Source organism: Alternaria ethzedia (assembly GCF_023757985.1).
Source record: "Alternaria ethzedia strain BMP 0044 chromosome Unknown scaffold_12, whole genome shotgun sequence".
In the NCBI taxonomy this organism is placed as follows: Eukaryota; Fungi; Ascomycota; class Dothideomycetes; order Pleosporales; family Pleosporaceae; genus Alternaria; species Alternaria ethzedia.
Genome location: NW_026056205.1, coordinates 184136 through 211929, shown reverse-complemented (window position 1 = coordinate 211929; position 27794 = coordinate 184136). Strand labels below are relative to the sequence as shown.

At 53.6% G+C, this 27794-nt stretch overlaps 7 protein-coding genes across 7 annotated transcripts; 2 read left to right on the top strand and 5 right to left on the bottom strand.

The window, feature by feature from the left end:
- Nucleotides 1-79: 79 nt before the first annotated feature.
- On the top strand, nucleotides 80-4248 carry J4E87_005618 (uncharacterized protein; the record flags this gene model as incomplete). The annotated part of the gene is made up of 4 exons (XM_049377226.1): nucleotides 80-310; nucleotides 384-1423; nucleotides 1471-3264; nucleotides 3321-4248. The coding sequence occupies 4 exons, from the start codon at nucleotides 80-82 to the stop codon at nucleotides 4246-4248; spliced, it is 3993 nt and encodes a 1330-aa protein (XP_049232852.1).
- Nucleotides 4249-5215: 967 nt separating this feature from the next.
- Nucleotides 5216-6803, top strand: J4E87_005617 (uncharacterized protein; the record flags this gene model as incomplete). The annotated part of the gene is made up of 6 exons (XM_049377225.1): nucleotides 5216-5267; nucleotides 5322-5414; nucleotides 5461-5579; nucleotides 5640-5868; nucleotides 5932-6032; nucleotides 6081-6803. 6 exons carry the CDS (start codon nucleotides 5216-5218, stop codon nucleotides 6801-6803), a joined length of 1317 nt encoding a protein of 438 aa, XP_049232851.1.
- Nucleotides 6804-9880: 3077 nt separating this feature from the next.
- Nucleotides 9881-11608, bottom strand: J4E87_005616 (uncharacterized protein; the record flags this gene model as incomplete). Its single annotated transcript, XM_049377224.1, has 3 exons — nucleotides 9881-10627; nucleotides 10676-11025; nucleotides 11074-11608. 3 exons carry the CDS (start codon nucleotides 11606-11608, stop codon nucleotides 9881-9883), a joined length of 1632 nt encoding a protein of 543 aa, XP_049232850.1.
- A 4773-nt stretch (nucleotides 11609-16381) lies between these two features.
- J4E87_005615 (uncharacterized protein) lies at nucleotides 16382-16977 on the bottom strand (the record flags this gene model as incomplete). Its single annotated transcript, XM_049377223.1, has 2 exons — nucleotides 16382-16800; nucleotides 16881-16977. The coding sequence occupies 2 exons, from the start codon at nucleotides 16975-16977 to the stop codon at nucleotides 16382-16384; spliced, it is 516 nt and encodes a 171-aa protein (XP_049232849.1).
- A 1274-nt stretch (nucleotides 16978-18251) lies between these two features.
- J4E87_005614 (uncharacterized protein) lies at nucleotides 18252-19913 on the bottom strand (the record flags this gene model as incomplete). Its single annotated transcript, XM_049377222.1, has 2 exons — nucleotides 18252-18588; nucleotides 18715-19913. 2 exons carry the CDS (start codon nucleotides 19911-19913, stop codon nucleotides 18252-18254), a joined length of 1536 nt encoding a protein of 511 aa, XP_049232848.1.
- Nucleotides 19914-22143: 2230 nt separating this feature from the next.
- Nucleotides 22144-23283, bottom strand: J4E87_005613 (uncharacterized protein; the record flags this gene model as incomplete). The annotated part of the gene is made up of 2 exons (XM_049377221.1): nucleotides 22144-23138; nucleotides 23280-23283. 2 exons carry the CDS (start codon nucleotides 23281-23283, stop codon nucleotides 22144-22146), a joined length of 999 nt encoding a protein of 332 aa, XP_049232847.1.
- Nucleotides 23284-24411: 1128 nt separating this feature from the next.
- J4E87_005612 (uncharacterized protein) lies at nucleotides 24412-26968 on the bottom strand (the record flags this gene model as incomplete). Its single annotated transcript, XM_049377220.1, has 6 exons — nucleotides 24412-24929; nucleotides 24979-25199; nucleotides 25251-25279; nucleotides 25544-25674; nucleotides 25725-25904; nucleotides 25954-26968. The coding sequence occupies 6 exons, from the start codon at nucleotides 26966-26968 to the stop codon at nucleotides 24412-24414; spliced, it is 2094 nt and encodes a 697-aa protein (XP_049232846.1).
- Between the last annotated feature and the right edge of the window lie 826 nt (nucleotides 26969-27794).

Genomic DNA, 27794 nt, shown 5'->3' with positions numbered 1-27794 from the left:
ACTGCAACAACACCTCCATCTCCACGCGCCGGAGCTTCCCCAGGTCTCTACCACGCCCGCCGCAGCTCATGCCGCCAGCATGGCTGCGGAAAACACCCCCGACGAACCGCGTACGCCTGCGCGCGACCCTCACCCCGTCGACCAGGTAGCCAGCGAAGCGAAAGCCAGCGCCGAGCACGACTCCGACGATGAGGACGACGAGGTCGAGGAAGAGCCCAAGCTCAAGTACAGCCGCCTGACAAGGGACTTGGGGCCCGTCTACCGCAATGGCGACGCGACAGCTACCTTCATGGTCGCGGGGGACAAGATGGTACGGTCATAGCTCCATGCTTCATGCCCACGACAGGTGCACGCTGCCGAGTGAATGCTAAGATTGTATGTAGATAGTAGGAACCCACAATGGCAACATACATGCGCTGAGCATACCCGCGTTCCAAGTCCTCCGAACCTACAACGCGCATCCTGCTGCTTCCGTCACCGCACTCTCCGTATCGCCTCTACTAGCTTCCCAGCCCTTCGTACCTACAGCTTCAGACCTCCGCTCAGCAGACCAGACCAATGCATCGACCAGACGAACCGATTCTCCAGCAGGCAATGCATCCTCCCCTCGGACGCCGCGTCAGGCCCAAGTGCCATCGACACCTTCCAATCAGATTTACATAGCTTCGTCATCTATAGATGGGCACGTATGTGTGTCTTCACTCATCGACCCCAAGGATGTCACGCTACGCAACTTTGGTCGCCCTGTACAGGCGGTGGCGCTTTCGCCTGACTATAAGAACGACCGCTCATACCTATCGGGAGGCTTGGCTGGCGAGCTTATTCACACAGTCGGAGGTCCAACGGGTGTGCGTTCCAATGCCAACACCAGCTCAGCATCGCAGACAGCTCAAGGATGGCTTGGAGCAATAGGACTAGGCGGGCACAGTGGAAAAGATACCGTTCTGCATGCAGGAGAAGGTACTATAACCGCCATCAAATGGTCTCTTTCTGGCAAATTTGTAGCCTGGTCCAATGAGCACGGCATTCGCATCATGCGCACCGATCTTCACCTCGATAGCGCTGAGTCCGAATATGCCTGGAAGAGGATTGGTTTTATCGAAAAGCCGAACCGTCGAATATGGCAAGAGATGGCTGGTGTGTGGAAGGCGCGCATAGAGTGGATTGACGATCGATCGCTTGAGTCTGACGACGATGCGATATTGAGCATGAACGGACATCACCTTGCCGATAAACCCGAGGCCACCTTACCACACAACCGCTCACCCCAGGCCACCAAGGACGCGAAGCCTCCGAAGAAGTTCGAAAAGCTCATCATAGGATGGGGGGATGCCGCATGGGTCGTTCACATACAGCCAGGTGGAGCTGGCGTCGGCCGCAACGTCGGTGAGAGATCGGTCGGAAGCGCCGAGGTGGTCCATTTGTGCGTCCCTTTTCTCCTACTACCTACGTCTTGCTAACTAGATCTAGCCTTCGTTTCGACGACTGTATTGTTTCTGGCATTTCGCTCTATACCCCTTCTTTGCTTCTTGTTCTTGCATACCGGACACGCGACGACGATGACAATCCAGTCTCTGGGCCCGACACAACTCCCAGAGGGGGGCGACACCGTCGCACAAACGGTCTTTCTCCTGAGCTCAAACTCATTGATGCCGCGACCTCGGACGAGGTTGAAGTTGACTCTCTGACCGTCAGCCGATTCGAAAGCTTATCTGCTGCGGACTATCATTTGGGCACGCTGTATGTGCCACACCCCAAGACGATGACACCTGCACAAAGAAGTGCACTGGAAGCCATTGGTGGCGGGATATGGGATGTTGGCGCTGCTACCGCTCGCATATTCAGCTCTGGGGCAAGTGTGATGAACCTTCCCATTGGTTCTGATAAGCCGCCGTCGAGAGCGCCTTCCATGTCATCAGCAAGCGCTGGAAATGCTGCTGGCTCAATATCGGGCAAGCGCCAACAACAGGCACACCCAAACGCTGCAACCGCGGGTTTGAAGGTCTTCATACAGAGCCCCTATGACTGTGTACTGGCCATAAAACGAGAGCTGTCTGATCACTTCCAATGGGAACTCGAGCATGAAAACTACAAAGATGCGTGGGAGCTTCTGGAGGACCATCCCGAGATCATCGCGTCCGTGTCTCAGGCATCGTCAGACGGCTCAGATGCAGGTACCCCAACAAAGCAGCAGGGAAGCTTACACGAGTTCTTTGCCGATGACAGCGAATCTCAAACGACGCTGTCTGCTACAAAGGCGAACCAAAATTCTGCAGTCGAAAAAGAGAAGCGTCGTATTGGAGACCTCTGGGTACAACAGCTTGTTAGCGCTGGCGAATGGAAACAGGCAGGCAAAGTTGCTGGTCGCGTACTCGGCACCTCCACACGATGGGAACATTGGGTGTGGAAGTTTGCACAAACGAACCACTTCAACGAAATCTCACCTTATGTTCCAAAGAAGCCCATACAACCTCCACTACCTTCAATGGTATACGAAGTGATACTGGGCCACTACATCATACATGATCGCATACGCTTCAAGCATTTGCTCGAAGATTGGGATCCTGACCTGTTCGACATCAACAGTGTTATTGAGGCAATCAAGAGCAAACTCTCTGCCGGCGACGTCACGGAGGATTCTATCGAGGGCGACATACAAGGTCGAGACTGGCGGATATTGCAAGACGGTCTTGCGAAATTGTTCCTTGCCAGTGGTAGGCAAAGAGAGGCGCTACGCTGCTACATCCGCTTGCAAAATGCGGAAGCAGCAATGACTCTAATACGAGACTTTCATCTTGTAGAAGCCGTACGCGACGATATCCCTGGCTTCATCATGATGGGCGTCTCGAAAGAACAGATGAAGTCTGCATCCACGAAATTAGAGGAGCTAGAAGAAGCGTCAGCGGAAGCCATCGACGTTCTCGTAGAGGAGGGCTGCCGGGGCACCATTCCCGCAAGTGACGTCGAAAGCCAACTGCAAGCGAAAGGCCCGTCGTTCAGACCATTCCTACACTTCTACCTGAGAAAACTCTGGAAGCCAGAAACGCATGAGCGAACAGCCAAGACAGCTAAAGAGAGAGTGGCTGAAGATCGTCTAGCAGCCGACGGGAAGCTCGTTGCAGAAGAATTCGCGGATCTCATGGTGGAATTGTTCGCAGAGTACGATCGACCGCTATTGATGGAGTACTTGCGCAAATCTCAAAGTTTTGATTTGAGCAAAGCTACCGCGGAGTGCGAGAGAAGAGAGTACACTCCAGAACTTGTGTAAGTCATTGGCTGTTCGCGCTACATCACTTTCCACGTTTGCTAACCTACTGTAGGCACATCCTCTCCAAGACCGGTCAAACCAAACGTGCTCTTTATCTGATCATTGAGAAGCTCTCCGACGTTAGCTTCGCTATTTCGTTCGCTAAAGAGCAAGATGATCCCGATCTTTGGAACGACTTGCTGGATTTTTCTATGGATAAGCCCCACTTCATCCGCGGTCTGCTTGAAGAGGTCGGAACAGCAATCGATCCAATCAAGCTCGTCCGCCGTATCCCTGAAGGCCTGGAAATCGAAGGGCTAAGGGATGGCATTGGTCGCATGGTGCGTGAGTATGAAATCCAACACTCTATATCAGAAGGTGTCGCAAGAGTCCTCCGGGGCGAGGTAGCAGCCGGTATGGACACGTTGCGTGCCGGTCAGAAACGGGGTGTCAAGTTCGAAGTCATACCATGTGACGGCGAAGGCCACAAAAAGCATCGCCATGCAAAAGGACAGATCGACATTGAGTCTAAAGGCATCGACCCCGTCTCCGCGGCAAAGGCTACGGCCAAGGCAGACAAGAAGACAACGGCGGCATCTTCCACAACTAACGCACCGAACATCGACCCCGCCCCTGCGGAAGCTCCTCAAGGCGAGGCACCGCCTGGCCATTGTGTAGGTTGCCACCGTCCTTTCACGCTTCCTACTGCCGAAGAAGAGACCGCCACTGTTGAGGGTGGCCCTATGCCCTTGTCTCGCGACACGCTCGTGGGCTTTGCATGTGGTCACGTCTTCCACCTCACTTGCCTACTACCCAAGACAAGTGCTAGTGCCAGTGTTGCGGCTGGTCTACAACAGCAGCTGGCTACCGATGCCGAGGATATCGGTGGTAGGTGGACAAGGAGTGTCGGCGCAAAAGTAGCGCATGCTCATGTCATCAAGAGTGCAGTTGGCCGGGGGTGTGTAGTATGTCGCGAGAAGGAAGTAGTCAGTGAAGAATGAAGATGATAGATGATTGGATTGTTCGAGGCGGTGTATATATCAGAGATATTTGGATATTTGGACAGTACGGATGTGTACTGGGGTGAACCACATACTGTAACATTATATGACAAGTGATAGGCTTACGAGCGGAGCATTGCATTGAAGGCGTCGGAAGCCACTCACACGGCTACGTATGTATGGGAATGTTGAATCAGCGTCCAATCAAACTGGGTTTCGACAATGTAATTCTGCCTGCTCTGCTGCTATCAGTCATTTTTGTTCGTCCTCTTGGGAAGTTTCGGCACATGGATCGATGGCTGCGCTACCATGGGCAAAGGGTGTGGAAGAGCACAACGCTGGCCAGATGTCTCATAATCCTACTCGACGATGTTTCCTGAAAAGGAATGTTGGAAAAAGCTGTTGAAGACGGCGAGAAGGGCGCAGTGACACGCATGAGGGTGAGGGGTATGGAAGGGCGCGCACTTGACATCCTAATAGTATTACCAAATTCACGTGATAGACAATCTATCTGAACTGTAAATCCGTGGATATGTAGCTCCACATAGGTTGAAGATACTCACACACATAGTGGCACGTGAGTGGTCAACTTGGTAGAGTACGGACGATGGCATGCCAGCACGATAAGCAGGGTTGAGCCTATCAGATGCAGGGTGAAGCTCAGCATCGCATTTTTTTCTGTCTTCAACTTCACACAAATGCTGCAACGATCACCCGAGATCGATTGTGAAGAAGCACTCCATCGCGCTCACGACTTGGGGTTGTTACTGCCAGCGCATGTGTAACAACAGACTACCCTATACCCAAAAGAGTATCGGTGACGCACTAGCTAACGCCGGTGAATCTCCGGATGGTCAGTTGTTCGCATCAACACTCCAACAACCTCCAGTTTGCGCCTCTCTGCACAGCCCTCCGCAGCCTTCATCGCTGGAGAGGATGATTTTGGCAAGAGACCCGCGACTACGACATGGCATTTGAGGTGTCGTATGATCTCGAGAATGAGCAACAATTCTGGGATGGTGAGCGCGCCTCGCAACCCCACCAACAGCAGCCTCGACTAACACGCTACACAGAACTCGACGATATAGTCTCGACGCGCTGTCACCAGCACGACATCATCGACAACTCGCTCCGATCCTTTCTTAATGTCACCACCAACTATAGATGTACGCATCTCCGACCTCTGCCATGACCAGCATTGACCACGACTAGCCGAATACCTCCAAACCGATTTCAGCGTTGCCAAATGCATATTTCGCATGCTCGAGGGCGAACTCTTCGCCTCCAACAAGGAATATGTGCGGCGGCAGATAATATATTGCCTCTTGCAGGTACGTTGGCGCATGCCTTGTCTATGGCCGCTGGTCGAGCGAGGCTGACGAGCATGATAGGAAGACGATAACCCTACCCTCCACATAGTCGCCGCGTTCCTCCTATATGATGGCCGCAATAGCAAAGACGACGACATCTTTGACATGATGCACTCGGAGGGCACATTTGCTAGGCTTGTTGAGTTGGTACAAACGCAGAGCGTGCAAGAAGAGACTACCGTGCATCAACTACTCCTCCAATTGCTTTACGAATCTTCACGAGTTCAACGGTTGACGTGGGACGACTTCGGTATGGCTTCAACATGACTGGTTTTCCTCTCAACCAGAGCGACTGCTGACCCTAGATGTGTAGCGGCGGTGAATGACGCTTTCATCCTCTATCTGTTGGAGATCATAGAAGGTGCCTCTGATGACGCTGACGACCCGTACCACTATCCTGTGATACGCGTTTTGGTACGTCTGCATACACATACCATCGACTATTAGCTAACACTGAGACAGCTGGTTTTGAACGAGCAGTACCTTGTGGCCTCCACTAGCCGTCATACCGACGGCCGGCCTGGCATAACGAACAGGGTCATCAAAGCTATCTCGACGCATGGCTTGACATACAAGACTTTCGGGTGCAATCTGATTCTCCTTCTGAACAGGGAGTCGGAGACGTCCCTTCAGCTTCTAATTCTCAAAGTGCTTTATCTTCTGTTCGGCAACCCTTCTACTGCCGAATATTTTTATACCAACGATCTTCATGTCTTGGTCGACGTCATTCTCCGGAACCTCATAGACCTACCCCACGACTCAGCCGCGGCAAACGCATTACGACATACCTACCTCCGAGTTCTGCACCCCATTCTTATGCACAGCCAGATCAGCAAGCCACCTCACTATAAGCGTGACGAGCTACTGCGGCTCCTTCATCTACTTGTCACCAGCGGCAACCATTTTGCACCCGTTGACGAGACTACCGTGCGACTTGTGAACCGATGCACCAGTGTGCACTGGTTACAGCCTCCAGCTGCTGTCGCGGGGGACGGCACGGCCAACGGTCATAGTACCACACAGTCTCCAGTTGACCATGTGGCGAGTGGTCAGAAAGAGTACGCGCGACGAGCGCTGGGCATGACCGTGCAAGGTAGCAGCGAAAGTTCTACGAGTGTCTTGGAGATTGTAGGGCACACTGCGCAACCTGGTGTACAAACGCCGAGTATGTCGAAGGTGGCGTAGTAACACATTAGAATGTTCGGGAGCTTTGTTAAGCGACAGGCGTCTTGCAGTCATCATTACTGGTTACGTGGAGTCTGGAAATGTCCTTATCAGCGATTACAGATATCCACACATCAGTGGGGGCCTTTGCATACTTGCATGGACGGAGTCTGGGCATGTTTAGCGTTCTGTCACTGATCATGTATCTGGTTTCACTTTGCGATCACATCGATGTCGTCGGGTGACGCGTCGCTATCTTCGATCTTGCTTGTCTCTAATGTATGTCATCAAACTGCTGTCATCTCCATCTACGTGATTGACACAGCGCTTGCACAAGCAGATTGAAGTCTTGGTCGGGAGTCCTGAGCCACAGATTCCGTATAGCCAAGCAGCGATTTTACGATTCAACTGTACATGCGCATCCAGACGCTTCACCGTCATATGACTGTTTCTAGCCCAAATGCGAATCCGATCTAGACTATAAATCTGTCCTCACTATACTGATCGGCATTGCGCAATGCAGCCAAGCTTGCCGCGCTACTTGGTATATGTACATCGACATCATGTACCTGCTCCCGAAACAGGAGACATCAAATGCCACCAACCACCTTCACGCACCAATATCTCTGGTGCGACGACCACGCACGGCGTAGTGCCTACCGGATACAGATTTCGCGCCGATGCCAATCTAATCATGTACCATGGAGACCCTGGGCCCCGCTCTCACCGCAGGATGAGCTGCCGCGACAAGACGAGCGGATTGCTTGGCTTCCCGCTATATAGATGAGCCACAGCCGCTGCAAGTGCAATGCCAAGACTGTGAAGGAAGGTCAAGACGGAACGAGGGAATTTTGCATCGCTTGTTTGGGCTAAGGCTTGCTTGTTGTTTATCCTCGAGGGGGGGCATGTACTTCTCGGCTTGGGCACTCCGGTGGTGGCTCAGCAGGTGTATCATTGTGGATTTCCCTCAGAGCCGCTCTTCTGGGACAAGTCTTGGAAGTTGTGCTAGACTTGTTATGACTTTGGGAATCTGGTTCGCTTTCCATTCTACCGAAATGCCAAGGAACCTTGGAAGTAGACGACCGCATCGGAATGGCATCGACGTTGATCAGCAGCATACTAGACTACCCCAGAGATGCTAACATGACTCTCATCTCTTCTCCAGATGCGTTGGTGGTCAGTGTGACTTCCGCTCAAAGCGCCACAGCCATGTAACTACCCCAATTTTCCCCCGTTACATCGCCCGCCATGGCACGCATCTTGTGTTCCACAGCAAAAACTCTCTCATCCCGTTTGGGACTCTACTAATTCTGTGTTTTCCGGCTATCTGTTCAGGTAACATTGCACGCGTCCGCGGAACGTACCAGATTCACAAACAACTGTGGAACCAGCGCAGCAGCGTACAGATGACCACACCTCCCAACATACCCATTACGACCCAAATCATCCAATATCGTGGTTCCCAAGCGCCAAGATACCGGAATCTCGGCCCATGCGTTTCGACCGCAAGATCAAAGGTGGATGCGATAAGTGCGGTAATGCAGGGATGGTCTTAATCATCCCAAGATATTGAGGCTGGTCTTCAGCCTCCCACCTGGCATCTGACTAGTGCTTCTTTGATGCGAGATGGAATGCAAGTGATGGAAGAATCCTGCTATGGGTAAATATTGCGCATATGCGCAAGGTTTTACCGGCACCCCACAGGCATCTGCCCCTTGCTGCAACGAAGCAATGTCTTGAACCTGGGCGTTGGCACTCTGGGTGGGCTTGCGTGCATTCCATTCTTGGGCTGACGACGTCGGTATTCCTCTCCGTTCTGTTCCGAGACAAGAGATCAGTGGTCTACGATCACGGGTGTAAGCATGTGTACATTGCCAATATACCGTCTCCAGTCTTTTGAGTACCTGAGATACTACACATTCCTTAACAGGACGAAGAATGTGTGACCTTGCGTCGTCCCAAGATCCGGTCTCGACCACGGAACTCGAGCGCTGCCAACGAAAAGGTTCGATGTTTGGCTATGTGTCACCACCTCAACGTTCGGTACCACAGAAACGTCAGGAACCGCCCATTGTTCTCGAAGCACAAGATCGCCTGGCCAGAATTTGCGCATAGATACTGAAAGTTACTACAGCGCATCGCGGGCTTTGTCGATCGATCGCTGCCATTCCGATGCAGTGGTAGACCAAAGGTGGCTGAGTACATTCACGACACACCACGCCAACGAGAATGCGACACGTTCATGTATGTCATCAAGGAGAATTAGGCACCGGCCCAGCTGCCTTTCGGAAGAAGACACTGTACGCTAACACTGCCCTCAAAGCAACACTAACGAAGTCGTACATGAGCGCTTCTAAACCTTCGCACCTCGGAACTTACTCCTTCGAAAATGCGAAACGCAGCTTCTGCACATCGATCAAGTTCCAGATTGCGATCTTCGCTGAACCGGGATCTACAGGACGTGCTTTTGCGGAAGTTCAAACTGCCGAGCCGGAACAGTGATCAATTTGAACCATTGCGACGGGACTTTGTGATGAACTCGTGATGTGTGCACGTAATTTGAGGGGTTTATCTTGTCCGTGGGGCGCTTACAGCGTGGCAGCCCAAATGTGACGGTATGGAATGGTGTGGAAACTTGAGCAAGTGGAGCGGTGAAGAACCGCGCGCGACATCTGGGTTCTTGGAAGCAGGCGGCGCGCTTCCTCTAGAGTAACATGTCCAGAAGATGTATCACAATCAATAATGAGAGTTTGAGTGGAAGATCATGGTTTTGATTTTGTGCGTTATAGCCCGTAAACTGATGCTCAACCCTGATCGAGGGAGCTCCCTGCGCCTACGTTTGTCTTGAATCGTAATTCAAAACGGAAAGTTTTGGTCGGTGGGAACCCTCGATGTCCTCCGTGGAAAAGGTCTAGCAGAAAATAGTAGCGAAAGCGGCTGAACATGTATAGAGCCCAAAGCAAGAAATCAAGAACCCCTCCGTGCTAAGACGAATGTGAAGCGGTCATAACCTCGTTAAGTGATGCTCCAGACGCCTTGCAGAAAACACAAACAAGGAATGAAAACGGATATCAAGCCACCGAGTATAGGGAAGGCTGCTAAACCATCCTACCAGCATCATTTTGGGTGTCAGAAGAAGTACGCAATGAGCCTGCGTTGCTGGGCACCCGGGTAGGGGCCTGTGATAGAGGGTCAGGTGAGTTGGGGTCACTGGCCCTGCGCTTCTCGGTTGTCTCAGCTTTGCTAAGTCTGCGCGCAATTGCCTCCTTCGCATGTTCGCCGTTATCGCATGGTAGATACCACCGGGATACGGCCATACAGATACATGAGAGCATCAGGTTGGCACCGGACCACATCTGGACGGTGATGTAGGTGTTGTATTGTGTGATGAGATGACCAGCAATGACGGGACCGGCGAGAGCTGGGATGGCAGCAAATGTGTACATCATACCCGTCCAGTGACCAAGCTTCTTCTTTGCGAAGTGAGTAGTGCCAGGCGCAGTGTAGGAGCAATTGAGAATGTTGCCGATGGACGCAGGAGGAAGGCCGATGACCATGCCAGAGAAGATACCGAAGACGACGCAGAAGGCAATCGCATCAGTCTCTGATCCAGCTAGTGTCCAGAGAACCAGCGTGAGCATGGATGCGGTGAACTGAGAGCCGATGTGCATGTTGAGGGCGCCGACCTTGTCCGAGAAGTGAGCGAGGAGCATCCGTCCGACAGTCGAAGCTCCGTTCATGATGACTAGGAGCCAGAAGGTTTGAAGGGGTTTGTCGGTCGTGTCGGCAGGGCTTACTGATGAGCCGGTACGGTCGCGGGTGCCAAAGCCACGCACTGATGCCCACTAGACATTGTTAGCTACAAGCATGAGGAACAGTGTAGGAATACTGACCTCTTCGAGATTGAAGAAGACTGGGTAGAAACCAAAAAACATAAAGGCGACGGCTGCAGTGAACCAGCACCAAGCCTTGTTCTTGAAGGCCTCAGTGTCGAACCAAGTCCTGAGCTTGCCCCAGCTCTTCGGCTCGTGGTGCTCGTGTGCGGGGTCTGGGGTGCAGAAGATGAAAGAGTAGATGCAGGTCACTGAGGTGAGAGTCGCGACATAGCGTACTGCATTGTTGAAACCGACCGATTGAATCAGGAAGCGGAGCATGCTAGGGTAGATCACACCTGCTACACTGGCACCGCAGGCGACATAGCCTACGGCAAGACCTCTGCGCTTGGGAAACCATGTTGAAGCAACTGGGAGAGAGTCAGTACAGGCAATTCACGGTATCAATCACCACTCACCTTGAGAGCTGGAGACAAAGAAGGTTCCCATGCCCAAGCCTACCACTAGGCCTTGAGTTGCCCAAATTGGACCGAAGCTTCCAATGGCCTCAATATCGCTGGGGTGTGCGACAGAGAGCATGAAAAGCCCAAAGGGCACAAGGAAAGTGCCACAGCCGATGACTTTGCGCGAGTGCCCCGCATCCAAGAGGCGTCCAACTACGTTGGAAAGCAGGAGCACAATGAAGGACTGAGTCGATCCGATCAGGTTCAGTTCAAGCTGGTCAACACCTCGCAGTGAGTGGCCCACATAGTACGAAGACCACGTGCCGTAGGCGTTGACAAGACCCCACGAGTTGAACATGAGAAAGAAGCAGCCCAGCAGACAGGCGTAGGCACGCCATGACTGCGGCCAGTTGGGTTCGTCGAGTGTGTCGACACTGGCATGTCGGGATTCGTCTCGCATCGAATTGGTCGCAGTTGGTGCTTCGGAGAGTGGCAGCGTTCCTTCGCTGTACTGCCGACTCTCTTTGTATGAAGATTTGGTAGGTGGCATGTTGGCGGTGTTTACTGAAGGTGCGGGCCGTGAGGTGAAGGTGGAAGGAGCAATCAGTTATCTGAAAAGGTGTTTGACGATGACGCGATAAGATGCTCAACACGGATAGCACGTGTTGGAGGGGAAGCGCTCAAATGGACGCACTGGTGAAAAGGTACGGAAACGATCAGCTGTCAAAGCGGCGGAGATGAGGGTATAAGTACGGTACTCATGTGGAAGCAGGCATGGGATATGGGGAACGAGCCCAAGGCTTAGATTGATAGAGGGTTCTTTTACGGCTCCACTTCGTTAAGCACGCGCGTAACCCCCATGTAGAATGTGGCTGGCTCCTCCCATAGTGACGTGGTAGTCAAACGGGTCGTGTAATGGGGCAATGGCAGTAGCAACGCACAAGCAACGCAAGGGTGCAAGCCCAAGAGAAGCCAAGGCAATACGGGCGTCTGAACTCCGCCGGCAGCAGGGTATACTTCATTACTCTTTTAGATGGTTCAAATGCCCGGCGGCCCAAAGGTTTAGTGCGCCGCGTTAATCCGGTGTGAGAGCGATCGGCGGTCGTGGATTCTCCGGAGCATCTCGCGTTTGGACTTCCCCACGCTTACTCGTTGTCGTGAAAACATGCCAACCATGCCGGCTCCAAGGGAGGCATGCTTTGTCTCTAGTGACCTCATTTGTTACAAAGCTGGGCATCGCCACCCCTTCTTCCTCAACGTGCGTAACAACAAACGGGATTGGAACGCACTGGGCAAGACTACCACGGTACGTAGACGCCGCATGCCCTATCCCACAACCGCGTGTGCGGATGTCGAGATTGCTCATAGGCTGTGCGTTCTTGGCTTGTTCCACCAAAACGAAGTTGCCGGTGGGCATAGACATCTGGTAGGCGATTATAGGGGTTGAGGCGCCTGACAAGGTTGGGTGAAATAGCGGAGCGGGCCCCCGACCCTTGGCGTAGTATCAGCGGGCGAGATGTGATGAGTGATGAGGCTCGATTGGGTCGGCATGCCAAGAATGTGCTCGAGTAGTGATGTACGAATTCCGCCTTGGCCGGCCCAGTTATATTGCAAGGGTCAAGAATGAGTACTCTCGCGGTGACACCGCCGAGAATGCTGCGACTCTGGCAGTCTCTCCAGGAAAGCGGATGCAACGGCCGACGGCCTGAGTGAAAGCGCGTAAGCCAGTGCAGAATATCGGCGTTGCAAGCTCGGCGACACCGCCGACGAGGGTTGAGTGTTAGGCGCAACATGTCGAGTACATGACAGACAAGTCGCGCTAAAGTTGGCAGTGTAACAAGATCAGCGGGCCGGTGCGGTTCGTTGCTTCGTTATCTTGAGTTTCAACACAGCCACAACCGCTTCAGAGGCATGCCTAGAGATCGACGGCTAGGGCGTTTTGCCAAGTATCAACACCCACGCTGGCTTCGATGCTTGCTTCTTCCCGCCGCCGCGATGAAGCCGTATCATATTGAGAGGGTTATCAGACAGTGCGGGTGTGGCTGCAGCGAACTCGTCACCCTGCCTTGCGATGACATGTTTCAGCCACGCGCAACTGTCGGCGCGAATGGCCGCTGGGGTGCATTTTTTGTTGACAGGCGACGCGCGGAGGGTGGATTCGAACGTTCGGAAAGAGCATAGACGGAGTTGGGGTAAGGAAGTGGAGGAGGAGTCAGGACTGGGGATCAGCGACGCTACCTCCAGAGAGTTTGCTCTGCCAAGCCAGGTGTCGGCCGTGGCAATTACGCGTTCTGGCAACCCTCGCCCAGCATCGACCCGATCCAGCGTCGAGACGAGCCCCAGGCACTATTTCTAATCAGATCTGGAAACAAATCCAAGCCCGACATCTTCCTAGGTCTGTGCAGATCTCCCCTGTCGGGAGGTGCCCAAGAGCCGAGAAGAAACAAAGAAGCATCCCGCGCAGAGCTGCGCTGCACGTTACGCAAACAACAACGACAAAAGACAATGTTATCTTGTCTCAGACTTCTTAGTCGTGTGGTTTGCTAAACGTCTGATTTGCATTTTGCCACGGGAGCGGTCAATTGGTAGCTTCACTCCGCTGTGACGGCTAGTTTCTTGTAATGATGGCGAGGTCCATGCTGGGTTCCCGCGGACTCCATCAACTACGTCAGGCGCGTTCCACAAAAGGCCCATGGGGACGCGGACCTTTCGAAAACCGGGGACTTCTTTAACGTTCTCACGAAGTTCTTCCGGAGCCGGACGTTGAGCAGTGGATATCGTCATGCGTAGTACTCTGCCGTGTCACTACATGGTGCCGCAGTCTCTCCGCACAGCGTCCCCATGTCATGATTCAGCTGTTGAGGGTTGGTTGACATTCTGGGTTGGTTGGATAAGGCATCCGCGTCTCGTCCGATAAGCAGCTTTGACAGCGGCTGCGGCGTTAGGCTTCGATCGCAGCTTCACGGGTAGATACTCGGGGGTTCCAACAGGTTCTGACTGCCGACAGTCTTCGCCTGGTGCTGTCAGCGACGGCCGAACATGCTGGGTCGCTAACCAGGTACCGCACGGTGATGGTTTTGCGGAAGCGCGCCCATCCGGAGCCTCATTCAACAATCGACAGTTCAATAAGCTGGGATCAGCTCTCGACAATCTCGTGTCCATACTCTAATCCGACAGAATCTATTATCTGGAACCCATTAGTCCATGTTTCGTTCGGTGCGGGCCAGCAGTCAGGCTCCCGGTACTTCCACTGTGCATAGTGACGCCAAGCCCTCCACTGAAACGAAAACTCACCCAGAAAATATTCCTGTCCATTCCATTCTTCCGAGCCACCCACAATCCAGCCCCTGAAAGTCTGTTTTGGATGCTCAGCGATAGCGCTGTGGAAAAAACAAGCAAATACGAGCGGAACGCCACGGCGAACGAAGGGAACGAATCCTTGTGGCGGCATGCAGTTTCCGTGTGTCAACGTCAGGCCACTTGGAGAACCAAGTCCGAGACGCGATCCCGCACCCACAAAGTCGCAGATTCGAAGCGAGGTCCATCAGGGCGGAGCGGAGAGCGGAACGTGATATAATGAAAAAGAGATGATGTTGCGATACCTGCCTCAGATCATTCTTGTCATCTGCTGGGCACAACTGGGCAGGGCCGAATCGCCACGTTGTTAGAGCTCCGACAGCTGCTCCGTCTTGGAAACGACAAGACGGCACCCAAGGCCGACAGCCGCCGCATTCCATGTCGAACACCAGTTCAAGTCGAGTCGCCACACATAGCGGGCGTTGAGGCGGAGCGGAAATCCCAGCGCCGCTCGTGGCGTTGAGTTTCGAGTCGCGCGAAAAGGGGTTTCATGCGGCACGAATCCACGACTCGCAAACATGTAATACTCGGGCGCACATGTCAACGCAGAAGATGTCTGAGCAGTGTGCAGAGGCCTTGGGTTGGGCGCTGTCGTGCTTTTCTTCCAAGACTTGGTACCTAAGGCAGCTCAATGCAGCGGGCAACAAGCAAGGAGCGTCAGGCACGTTCACGGCTATGGTGTCAGAGCGCAGTCCCCGAGAATACCGAGAGATCCATACGGGCACAATAAACTCAATCTTGGGTTCATCACAGGTACCCTCAGGTAGGTGCGTCCGCGGCGCAATCAAACGTCCCGGGGGTAAGCATGGTGTCGCTACGAGACCAGCAACAGAAAACCAACACCTAGTCGGCATTCAGCACCAGATTTGACAACAACAAAATCCCACCGTAGACTATATTAGAAGTCAGCTAAGGCAGGCAATGTCTGCTGGGAGGTCTATCGTAATATACTCCAGGTAAGAGAGGCTCCTTCGAGGGCAATCAGAAGTCGCAAATCCGTTACTAGTGTTCTCTTTCCTTCAAATCAATAGTCTTTTCCTACGTCTTCGCCGAGTCCATTTTTCTCGTCTCATAGCGACCTGCGATCATGTTCGCTCGTACTCAGACACACTCACGCCACTTTCGGGCAAATCCGAGCCAACCCACAATGTCGCCGTTCTCTCTGGGCGGAACCGCTAACAAGGCTAGAGACTGTCAGAGTCCATCTGCTTCTTCACAATACCCACATCTATCGTCTTATTGAATATTCCACGTGGACATGGACAGCACATACCTCGCAAATCATTCGGAGTTGCACGTGTGCAAGCACGCAAGGTCGAATGAAAGGTGTTGAGGGGACCCGAAACATCGCCGACCGACGCGCGTATGATTACTTGAGGAAAACAAGACGCTGACAAAACGGCCAGAAATCCGCGATTTGACCAAGAGTGCGCTCTGAAGACAGGGTGAGCTTTGGTGGATATGTAGGTTAGGTGCGTAATTTCATCCTGCCACGCAGTCAATTACAACGACGTATCTATCTTCACGTTTAGTCATTGTCTTACCATTACGTTGCTACATTCGAGATACTTCAGATGAATTTCACGATCAGGTTGTAGGGTGAGGATTCGCGAGACCATGTTGCATTCGCTTCACCAGCCAGAATGCCGTCGTAAGAAGCATGAGATACTTATCAATAGAATAGAAGACATCACATTACGTCGCCAGTGGGAATATTCATATAGAACGGCTGTCATTGCTCTAGCTATAAATACAGTTCGCTAGACGCTACCCTCAAAACGCCATGCTCCGGGGATCAAAGATTACTATGCCATGTTTGCAATCAAGAAGAGCAAGAATAAAAAGACAAAGCCCCCAGTGCCATTGGTTCGGCGCGTGGAGGCAGAGCTGCAGATGGCCGATGACCAAATCGCTCGAGGTAGAGTCATGACCAGGCGTACGCCGTGGGTGTCCCAAGCGCCGCGACTCAAACGCCCTTGATCGCAACGGTGCGCTCGCTGTTCAGCTTATCCGCATTCCGGTCGTGGCTCTCCTTCTTGCAGTCCTCGAGTCCGACGCACTTGTGGTCCTCGAGCATGCGATGACGGCTGCAGTGTCGGCCTTCGCAGAAGCCGCAGTCGCCGACGATGGGCTGGGCGCGGTCCTTGCAGTCCTTGAAGGAGCAGCGGACCTTCTTGGGGGGCATTCCGCCGCGCAGAGGGAGCGCGAGGTGGAGAGTGGAATTGGGTCCGATGGCGTAATCAGCCAGGGTGGTGTCGGGTGACGAGAGGTGCTTGCCGGCGTGGACGATGCGCAGGTCCGAGGGAGCGGAGAGGTTGGTGCGGAGGGCGAGGAGGGAGCGCAGCGTGCTTATGGATGTATTTGAAGGGATTGTGAGGGGAATTGCTGTGCACAGTGTTAGCCCTTGCCGTGACTTCATGATGCGCCTGGTTCCGAGCCTCGGAACGGTGGCGGCGACGACTTACTGTTGCTGCCGGACACGGTCTTGACGAAGATCTGCATCGTCTCCTCGGCTTCCGAGCTGGACGAGCTGATGCTGCTGATGCTGGACGAGCGGCGCATGGTGACGGTGTAAAGACGGTGTGGAGACGGTGGTGGAGGGAGTGGTTTGGGAGAGTTGTGAGGGAGCCCTGGGTGAGGCTGGGGTGCTCGGCGAGTAGTGATGACGCTGCGGCGCGGCTAGATAACGGCGATAGTCGACGGGGTAGAGAACAGTGTGTACGAGAGGCGACAAGGTGCGTGGTATGACTAAGAGTGAATGGTTCAGCAGCAGGTGTGGGTGATAGAAGATTGAGATCAAGTAGGTGAAGGTGACGCAGACCGCTTCTTAAAGAAAGGCAGATGGAGCCCCATGCTGTCACTGGTGCCTCCACGGCTTGGTCCGACCGATGGCACTGCTAAACTGCACACGACTCGAGCCGATATGCGTTCGCAGCGCGTCTTTGCCTCCCCGATGCAGGGCGGCGGCGACTAGCCGAACTTCTTCCATGGTATTCCATATCCATCACCATCACCAACCTCTCACAGTCTCACCCATCAACCCGTCGCTGCTTTTGTCGCCAGTCTTGCCTTTGCCAGAACAACGACGTCTCACGTGTCCGATGCGGTCGTGCATATACTCGCACCCCATCCCTCGCCCGAGTTGCCTTTTGCATGTGACACGTATCGCGCGTCCGGTCTGTCTGCCACTTGTGAAATGCAATCTAGATCGCGTCTCATGCATACCCTCGCTTGTTGCCGCTTTCAGACGTGTAACACGTGGACGACAGCGCCTGGCATTCTGCTGTGCCGGATGAGGCGCTGAGCCCGGCCTGCGCCAGTGTTTACGATTGGCCCTCGTCGTGGCGCGTGCATGACGGCTATGCGCTGTGTGAGGCTGCACGACTATCGTCATAAAACAACGACACGCATCCTTGGTGTTGACTATCGCCGCCTCGCGTCGATTGGACATGCTTCGTTACGACATATGCACAAGGCCTAATGCTCCGACTCGCTGCGGCCCTGCCGTTGATCATCTGGAGTCATGCAATCATCCGCCCATCATCTATCGTCTGTGCCACTACCGCTTGGATCGGTGCGCGGTCAGAACCTTGGTACTGGAGACACGTCCATCGATCTGTACGCCTGCATGGTCAAACACGTCCAAACATGGGCTTTCCCCGCGCATACGTTATTTCCGTCATGTCACAGCATCGCCGTTGCTTCTAGAAGCGTTTCACAATCTTCTGCGCCGCTTTAGAGTTTGTACTTGTGCATCTTGGGTTGTTCGGCGTGGCAACTACCGCCTTACACTAAATATCAATACGCTACTAGTATACACCGCTTCCAACACCCGCCTACAACATGCTCTTGGGGAAGTCCTTCATCGCCTGCCGTACGCCCAAGTCACTGAGAATCTCCTCGGTACCTCCAAGAATAGCATCAAACTTATACGTGCGGTGGAACTGCTCAATCACCCGGCCCATACCACCTTGCGTAATTCCGCGACCTCCGAAGATGTTGACGGCTTCATCTGCAATCTCGTGTGCAGAGCGAGTGGCGAATGACTTGAGTAGGCCAATAGGTCCACCAAGCAGCTTCGATTGCTGAGCGTACGACATGTGCGTCATCTGGTAGGCAATAGATTCTAGCCATGCTTGGTTGGCCTCGACGTGTGAGATCATCTTTGCAAGCCTGGAGTATTGTCAGTAGCGTTCAATCGGATTTAGCTCCTGGAATGCAAGCGAGGGAATGTGGCGGGGTCTCATCCGACGGATGCACCGGTGGGACAAGAAGGCTATCTTTGGAGGCAATACTCACTTCTGGCGGATGGTGGGTTGCTCTATCAACTTCTTCCCAAAGACAACCCGCTGGTTGCACCACTTGAGACACTCCTCGACAACGGTTCGCGATTGTCGGATGACGGCGCATGCCATCATAAACCTCTCGTGGTTGAAGTTGGACATGATGACAACGAAGCCCTGGTGCTCTTTGCCCAACAGGTGGTCCACTGGTACCTTCACATCGTTGAACTCTACGTATGCGGTGCCGGCGGTGGTGGAGTAGCTCGTCTTGATCAGCTTAGTCTCGACGGCCTCGTCACGCTCGATGAGCAGGACGGAGAAGCCCTTGTCCGTCTTGCAGCCTGTGACGAAGTAGTCGCTGAACATTCCGTTGGTGATCCACTTCTTTGTGCCTCGTACGATGTAGTGCTTGCCGTCTGGTGTCAAGGTCGCAGTGGTCCTAATGCCGGCAACATCTGATCCAGCAAAAGCCTCGGTGATGGCTAGGCACATCTTCTTCTTGCCACTCAGCACCTCGTTGACCACACGCGTCTTCAGCTCAGATTCAGGCATCCACTGCAAGACAGCTGTCAAGCTGATGGTCATGCCTGCCATGTTGCCGTCTTGGAAGCCACGCGCGTTGGCGCGTACACCTTCCTGTGCCTGGATAAGGTCATGGAGGTAGTCAAACTCCTCGCCCTTGACGACACCCATCAGGTTCTTGCCGTGAAGATGCTTTCCAGGCCCAAGGCGCATAGCTAGCATGTCGTTCGCGGCCATCTTGTCGATCAACTCCTGGCTGATGTATGTACCATCCTTCTCCTTTTGTTGCGCCTCGGGCGTGACGTGTGTGTCGACGAACTTGCGGACCTCCTTCTGCAGCGCGCGATGGCTCTCCTTGAAGTAGGGACTCTTGAACTGCGGTCGCAACCACAATGGCTCCGCGTATGGCACTGGGCTCAGGTCGCCAGGCTTTCCGACAATCACCTCGGACTTCTCGCCCTCGATGGTGCCGATGCACAGCTCCTGGTACTTGTCAAGGACCTCCTGTCTGTGTAGGTTGTAAAACGCCGTCGTCGCATCTTGGCCGGCTACTTGCTCGAGCACGACGGAGCCACCAGGGTGGGCATCGACGAACTCGCTCAAATCGTAGACTTTGTGGTCGATGATGCACCAGAGGTCTTCGGGCGTGTTGTGCGATGCGACCGAATCGCGGGTGAGGGAGGCGTGAGGCATGTCGACGGTATGTGGGAAGGAGGCGATGGGTGGAGGAGGAAGGTACGACCTGATGCGTGGCAAGAGGACGTTTAAGGGACCGTAGGACGAAAGGAGAGCGAACAGCAGACGCGACTACATTATGGGTCTCTAGACGTTTGGCCTCGGTCTACGAGATGAGCTAGTCCTCTCCGCGCAGCGCTCCGTCTTTGTGTGGAGCAAGAGCGCCTGCCTGCAGACAACGTCTGGGGAAGATGCCGAGGCAGAATGTAATCACCTCTCCAACACCTCCCATTGGCTGTAGAAATATCGCGGCAGTCCAGCGACAACCACACTCCCTCTGTTCTCTTTCACTGCACTTTTGTTTCTTAGTTTCCGTCCATGCGACACGCCACCGACTGTGCTTGCAACTCCAGCTAATCACAGCCAAAATGTTGGTCACGTATCCAGAAGATCGATCGTCCAGCACAGTCTTCACACGCATCCATCTCTCGACATTGTGCAACGCATCAAGGAACACTGTATCGTCACTCAAGTAACTCTATCTCGCCAAGGTGTCAAGTGACTCTCCAATTACAAATGTATAGCAAACGTCAAGACCTCGGTGAGCTTAGAATGGCTGTGCAAACACTAGCCGCCTCTGGAACCTGTTAGTCAATTGATCACTGTCACTAGATCGGCCATCATGCCATCTTTCGAGACACGATCTGTGTCTCTGTACTACTTCCATCTTCACCTTGTTTTAGGATCTGGTAGTGGCAGAGCGATATCATCTATTCTTCATCGCAGCGAACCACTCTCTACACGACGACTTCACGGTTCATTTTGCGTACCATGCCAGGTTCTGTGGAATCTTCCGACCCATATATTTGGACTTACTAGGCGGGTGCAAAGATGATCATAGACATCCGAGACCGCGACTCATTGGAGGCTTCTATGGCATCCCCGAGTGTTCAAACCTTCCGTGCCCCTACGAAAAGGCTGCATTCCCATGAATCCAGCTTTATACCAACAAGAATATATATTCAAGCGGGGAAGGTAGTATTGGAGCATAGCCGCGTCGCTCAGAAGCATGACATGCGACCAGATCTCCGGTTGCAGAAGAGGCGACATGGTGCATCGTAAAGACTGGATCGTGAGGAAGGTCAACACACGGTCCTGACCACTGCTGTTGTGGCATAACTCGCAGAGGTGCCAACTGTGAGGTCGTCTGCCATGGAATATGCAAAGCACACATATCCAATGATTTCTCTTCGGGGACATTCAACGCAAATAACCAGGTCTCTTGCACTGGATTGTATCATTAGCTAAAAGTCCGCAAAGTCTCTTATAGATCCGAACCAATTGCATATGGCAAAGATGAATGTTTCGACGGATAACATTAAAGCTTGCTATCAGAACCCAGAGAAAAGTTAGTAGCAGATACCACAAACCCGTCTTACCTATCCCCCTGTTGACAAACTCCGCAAGTCCCACGCATCTCCATCCTCCTCTTACCATACCAATTCGTGTTGTTTACCCAGCAGATCGTCGCCCTAAGAAAATTAGTGTTGGTGAAAGCAAACTCATCCGCGTCGTGCCCCTCACTCCTCACCCATCTCAACAGAAAAAAAATGTTTGCCCCTCCACCCCTCCTTCAACATCACCCCGCCATGCCCCTCGTTTGCTTCCCTCGTTTGACCTTCTGCCCTCTGCCCCTCCAATAGTGCCGTAATCGACAACGCTTTGCTCAACTTGCCCGATCTGGTAACGTCACGCTGTCGCTCCCGACGTTGCGCGAGTGAAGGGCGTCATTTTGCCGTTTCTGCCTCATACATACGTCCTATCACTTCATTTTCGTCGCAGATTCAACATCCTCGAGATTTCCTTGACTAGAAGCTGTCGTGTGTCGAAATCGCGATAGCCGTTGTGCGATCCCGCGCCAACGCATCTCCAAGTTTGTTTCGATTCATGCATTTGCATGGACGATTTTAAACCGTGCAGAGTACGCAACAACCGAGGAAGCCAGTTCTGAACTTTGCGAGTCTTCTCTCACATATGCATATGTCTAGATGATGACTCAAATATGTTGAAAGGGCAAGTGCATATATCGACTTGGTCATGAGAAGTACAATATTTGGGTATCTCTCGTGTTCATACCGCCGACAAACAAATATATCTACACGTCTATAGCAGCTCCTGAACATCGTCTAACTGTCTTGGTAGTAATCTATAGTCGTAAGCGAATTGGCTGTCGCCCTCATGCGCCGTCTCAGCCCTCGAGTTTCGCCAGCGCCTTCCTCAGTTCATCCTCCCTCTTCCCAAGCACAGGCAGACCTCTATCTACACAAGCTCTCTCGAGCTCTTGCTTCCCGAGAGCTGCCCATCCGCCATCGCGTTCAATCAACTTGTCGTCCGTCTTCAAATACTCCAACTTCTTCCTGACATTGCGCTGCAACAGGAACTTGGGGGCTGTGACAGGAAGCCAGTCGAACAGCGCCGGATAGCAGTCAAGTTGTGCGGCGGTAAGCGAGAGTTCAAAGAGTGTCATCTCGTTCCAGTTCTTCGTGGTGACTGGCATGACTTGTCCACTCTTTGGCAGGGTTACAGAAGGCGTGTCAGAAGATGTGCTGCCAATAGGTGGTCGATCCCTGCTCATCAGTCGCATGGCGTCTAGAGCAATCCTTCTTAGCCGGTCTTGTCGCTTGTCTTCGCGCTTGCGTAACGCGCGCTGGACTTGCTGGGGTATCCGGCATGCCTCTGGAATGACGGGCGTGATGTACATAACAACGAGTGGTAACCACTCTCCAAGTAACAAGACCAAGAAGCCGAAGGCTGGCAATCTCAAAGTGTCTAGCCTACTCCTTTGCACAATCTGCCATTCCGCCCTTGACAAAACCTCGGTTATATCTTTGTTGGGTGTTTGAGCGGCCTTTTGGCGCAGCGTCTTTGCAAGTTTGGATGTTTGCCGGACATGCGATATGCCCGTTTTGTAGAAAGTAAGATATGCGCGACCGGCGCGATATAGCCACTTGACGACGTTCTGGTCTGGTGTTCGTGCGGGAACAGATATATCGGGGGCGTATGTGAACGGTGGTGGGTTCAGTTTCTCTTTCGCTCGCAGTGTGGGGACGGTTGTGACCTTCGAGGTGGGTGTTTGCGCGGGAACGAGAGGGGGGGACTGAGGCTTTCTGGGAGAAGTTGTCTTCGTGGGTGTAGTCGTCTTGGTTGCTTTGGCGGGAGAAGGTGGCATGGCCCCGCCATATCCTGTGGTTTTCACCGGCGCCGCTGTGGATGAGGCATACGCCCTCCTTTGTGTCTCCCATCGTTTTGCAAGAATCCTCCTCTGTGTGGTATTCCTCGATCCATCATGCCACGTCTGACTTCCTAATGCCGGCGCAATGGCACGCATGTGTACACCGCGGCGGCATTGTAGGTTTGCGACGACACCATTCAATCGCGCCGGTACGACCAAGGTAGAAAACATCAGCAGTGGTTTCCTGATCGGGTGTTTAGGGACTTGACTCTGCGAATGCTGAAGCAGCCGCTGAGCGAGGGCGGGCTCTAGTGGTGACGTTTCTCATTCGTAGGCAAAGAAAAAACTGGGTCAAGCTGATCCCTGTCCGCGCGCCTCCGACACGCGACACGATGTCATCACACCTCGTGTTTGCACTAACTCGACTTGGTAGACTAATGACCGTCGTGATTGTATGATGTACATTTAAAGTCGTCGCTATGATGTTGAGCAATACAGCGAAGTCTGAATGATTTGAAATGTCCTGTCTATGCCGTAATGGACGCCGCATTCCTTCGTCAATTCCACCACTGGCTGCGCCTGATCGTACCCATATCTACAATAACGTAAAAAAGTTTCAAAGCGCCAACCAGCCCTCGATGACCTATGAAAACCCCTTGCACATATGCGTAGCATCCATATTGTGCGCCAAGTAACACCTCGCAGAACGCTAAATCGGATCAGATAAGGAAAGGAAACGCCATACGTTAGGACCAAGGAAACTCGTAGAAGATACAGGAGCCGGGCATTGGCAGGCCAGAGAAATGAAAACGAAAAGGGGCAAAACATGAAAAGCATTTAAGAATCGGACCAGGGCCTCATCCAGGTTTGAATTCGCACGTCAACCAGGGGGTAGGCCGCTAGAATCGTGAGTCGCGTGGGTACGTGGGTAATGAACAAGTCGCCAGGGAATTGTCGCAAGGGTACTCCATGGTGTTGTTGCGTGGAATGAGGATGCGAGGGCCTTGGAGCTTCACCAGTTATGGCCAAAGCAGATAGCACGGGTCCAGAATGGGTTATTGTCTGTTCGATGAGCTGGCTCGTGGGAGATACATGGCTATTTGCAAGGGCTGGGTAAAGGGCGCAGTCGGGTTTGATCGGTTGGATATACACCATGTCGATACATGTGTGGAGGGAGCGGTATACAGGATTTGGGCTATTGTAGTAATGTCGAGTTTATCTGTTGGAAAGGTTCGAGACAGCCGTGTTTGCTGTCTAGGCTTCTGGAAGTACGGAATGGGACTTTTAGCGTTGATACTGAGCCAATTGGGCCATGATCTCATTCATATCCGGCGCGGGGCCAGCCTGAGTAGGTGTCTGCACTGGTGGAGCGACAGCCTGGCTCTGGTTGGCGAAAAGAGAAGCAAGCGCGGGGAACTGGTTGCCCAGCTGTGCGAGATGCGGCTGGGACTGAGCACTGAAGCCAGGTGTTTGCGCAGGGCTAGGCACTTGAGCTAGCAGGCGTGCAAGATCAGCGTTCAATCCCTGGTTCGGCGCGGGTTGCGTATTCTGAGGCATATTATTGCCGGACATTGCGCCGAGGAGCTGAGACAAGCTCGCACCGTCGAGAGATGCAATGAGGTTAGAGATGTTCGGCTGACTGGTCGGCAGGGATGGGAAGGGGTTGTTTGGCTGGGGAAAGTGCGGGGGTAGGGTCTGAGCGAAGCCGTACGAGGATGATGGTGGCAGGACCGGGCGAGATTGGCTTTGTTTGGCATTGTTGACGAGGAGGCCAGCGGTCGTGGGGTCAAGATCGGCATATTCTGGGCACATGAGTCAGTAATCGCTCATGTATATCATAAGCAATCGTACCGTTGAACTGGACGTTGTTTGCACCGCCACGTCGGTCGAATATCTGGACGCTAACTTTGCCCTTGGTAAGGCCAGTAGTATCAAGCCTCACGATGGCCAAAACTCCCTCAAGGATCTGTCTTCGAACTACAGCTGGTTCAGGGAACCGACCACTCAATATCAGGACATTACTACGGAGATTTTGCGAGCGGAAAGTATCCTCGACGTAGCGGATGAAGTCACTACCACTGAATTAGCGACCTTGATATAATAGCTGTTGGTTCCGAACTTACCGAGGGAGACCTTCGTTGAGCACAAGAATCTGGATGTCAGGCACCTCGTGGGGCAATCGGCGCCGCAGGTCCAATCCATCCTCTGTGTAGTCGCGACGCGGGGACGGGCTTCTGTGCCTGCGCGGTGGTGTTCTGGACCGGCTACGGTATCGCGTATCAAACCTGTCTCGGCTTCTGTCCCGTGATCGTACACCCCGAGGCGGGGCTCGCGGCGATGGCGATCGCATGGGCCGATAATCGTCCCGATCACGAAAACGTCGATCTCTAGGGGACATGGAGTTTGGATGCCCTACATAACGATTGTCCCTAGGTGCTGGTCCTGTACCGCCCCGATTGTAATCTGGCGAACGTGAACGTCGACGCGGTGTTGGGTTCGGCGGCTCGATCTTCTTCGTGTTGCGCTGTGGCTTGGAGATCTCAAGGTCTGTCATAGTTAGTCGACTGTCCAGCAGCAAAGTGATTGACATGACATACGCATCTTCCTGCCGCGCACTGCCTGGCCTTGCTCGGCATCCAGAGCTCTGCGACATGATTCCGAGTCCAAGAACTGGACAAAGCCATATGCCTGTTTGATTGATATCTGCGCAAGCCTGCCGTGGCGGTAGAAACGGTGGAAGATGTCTCGCTTGGTGACTTTTTCGGTGGGGAGGTTTCCTAAGAATCGGTTAGGCGCATCCTTGGTGCAAAAACAGTCTCAGCTCACCAATGAAGAGACGCGAACCCATGGGAAACTGGTCCCATTGCCCCTCCGTCACAAACTTCCTCTCCTGATCCAAAAACTCCTCGTATCTCCTGTTGACCTCGGGCGGCCACCGCTGATCCTCATCGTCGGGCGTTTCGCTACGATCACCCGGCTGCTGCTGAGCCTGACTGGGCGTGGAAAAGTCCTGACTCTGCACGTTCAAGGGCTGAAGGGAGCCATTGCCTCTCTGCTGGGCAATGGGAGCTTGCTGACTCTGTGGATGATAGGATCTGATGTCATCGCTGGGGTTATAGTTGGGGTGCGTAGCGGGCTGTTCTTGGGTGGGTGGTCGAGCAGGGAGATTGGTGGCCGAGGGCAACGACGAGGCATGGTGCTGTGTCTGCGGCGACTGGGAGGACATTTGTGCAGAGGCATATTGGGCTGCAGGCGCATTGTTGGCAGCAGGTGTCAGAGAGTCCAAGAGGGCTTGTACGTCAACATTGGAGCCAGTGTGCGCGTCAGTCTGGTAGTGAGCGCCTTGGGCAGACTGGGCGGGCGCTTGCTGAGCAGCATAGGCATGGTCATGGGGGTATGGGTACGCAGAAGAAAGACCTTGAGCAGCCGGCGGCGGCGCGTCAGTGGCCGACGCAGCGCGCGACTGGAGCTGTGCGGTGAAATTCTGCATTGAAGAGGTATCATGCGGCTGCGTACCCATGCCGCCGCCAAACGCAGCCGACTGCGCGAACGCCCCCGGCGCATCGTGCCCTGCCCCTTGTGCGCCTATACTCTGGAAGCTGGCGGTCGAAGATGGGTCGGCGAAGTACGGCGTCGACGTGTTCGCGTTCGCGTGGGAGCTGTGGGCGGGCGCGGCAGAGTCGTTGCTGTGGGAGACATGACTATAGTTCGCATCCATGTGCTCTACGAGGATGGGGATGTTGGCGGGCGACGGGACGTTTTGCGGGCGCGGGCTCTCGGGCGTCAGCGACTGGTGCCGTATGTGCTCAGCTTGTTGCGGCGGACTCGAGTTGGGTCTCATGTAGACTGCGGAGCCAGAGCGCAGAGCTGGCAGACAAGGCGTGGTGAAGGGAGTCAACTCAAAGCATCTACGAAAACGCACCGTCGCGACAAGGGCTGGAGAGCTGCAGGTGGAGCACTAGGAGAAGACGAGCGGATGGCGGGGCTGGCTAGATGCTACCTAGGTATATGTGATGGATGAGGCAGACGCGACAGCCACAGGCACAGAAGCGAGAGCGGGCCCCGTAAAAGTGGCAAGAGACGGTGGTGCAGTCAGGAAATATCAGGAAGAGAGATGTAGTGCAGCAGATGTTGGGATTCGGCGCCGCATCGACTCCGAGGAGCCTGGAATCGAGAACTTGCCTGGCTAAGCTTCGTCCACGTGATGCGTTTTAGTCTGCTTCTAGCGTCCGTTTTATGGTTAAAATGGTCATGTTGATCCTAGCTCGAGCTATTGCGGTTGCGACATGATCTCATCTTGACAAAGGCCAACGTGAGCAATTTGCGCAACCGTGATGCTGCGACGCTTCATTTTTCATCCGCTAGTCTGCCCTCCTGCGCCGTTGCCAGCGGTGCACCGGATAATTCACTGTCGAGGGCATAGCAGCAGTGCCACTGGCGACGAGGTCCAGGCCGCACGCGCCTGGCTCGCGGAGCTCCATGCAGAGACGATCCCTTTCAAGAGCATTGGCGAATTGAGCTTCAGCAGATCGTCAGGACCGGGCGGCCAAAATGTAAACAAGTATGACACACTACACCACTTTTTAACACGGCGCTATACTAAACGGGCACCAAGAGTCAATTCTAAAGCTACGTTGAAGGTGCCTCTCGACGCGTTGCTGCACCAC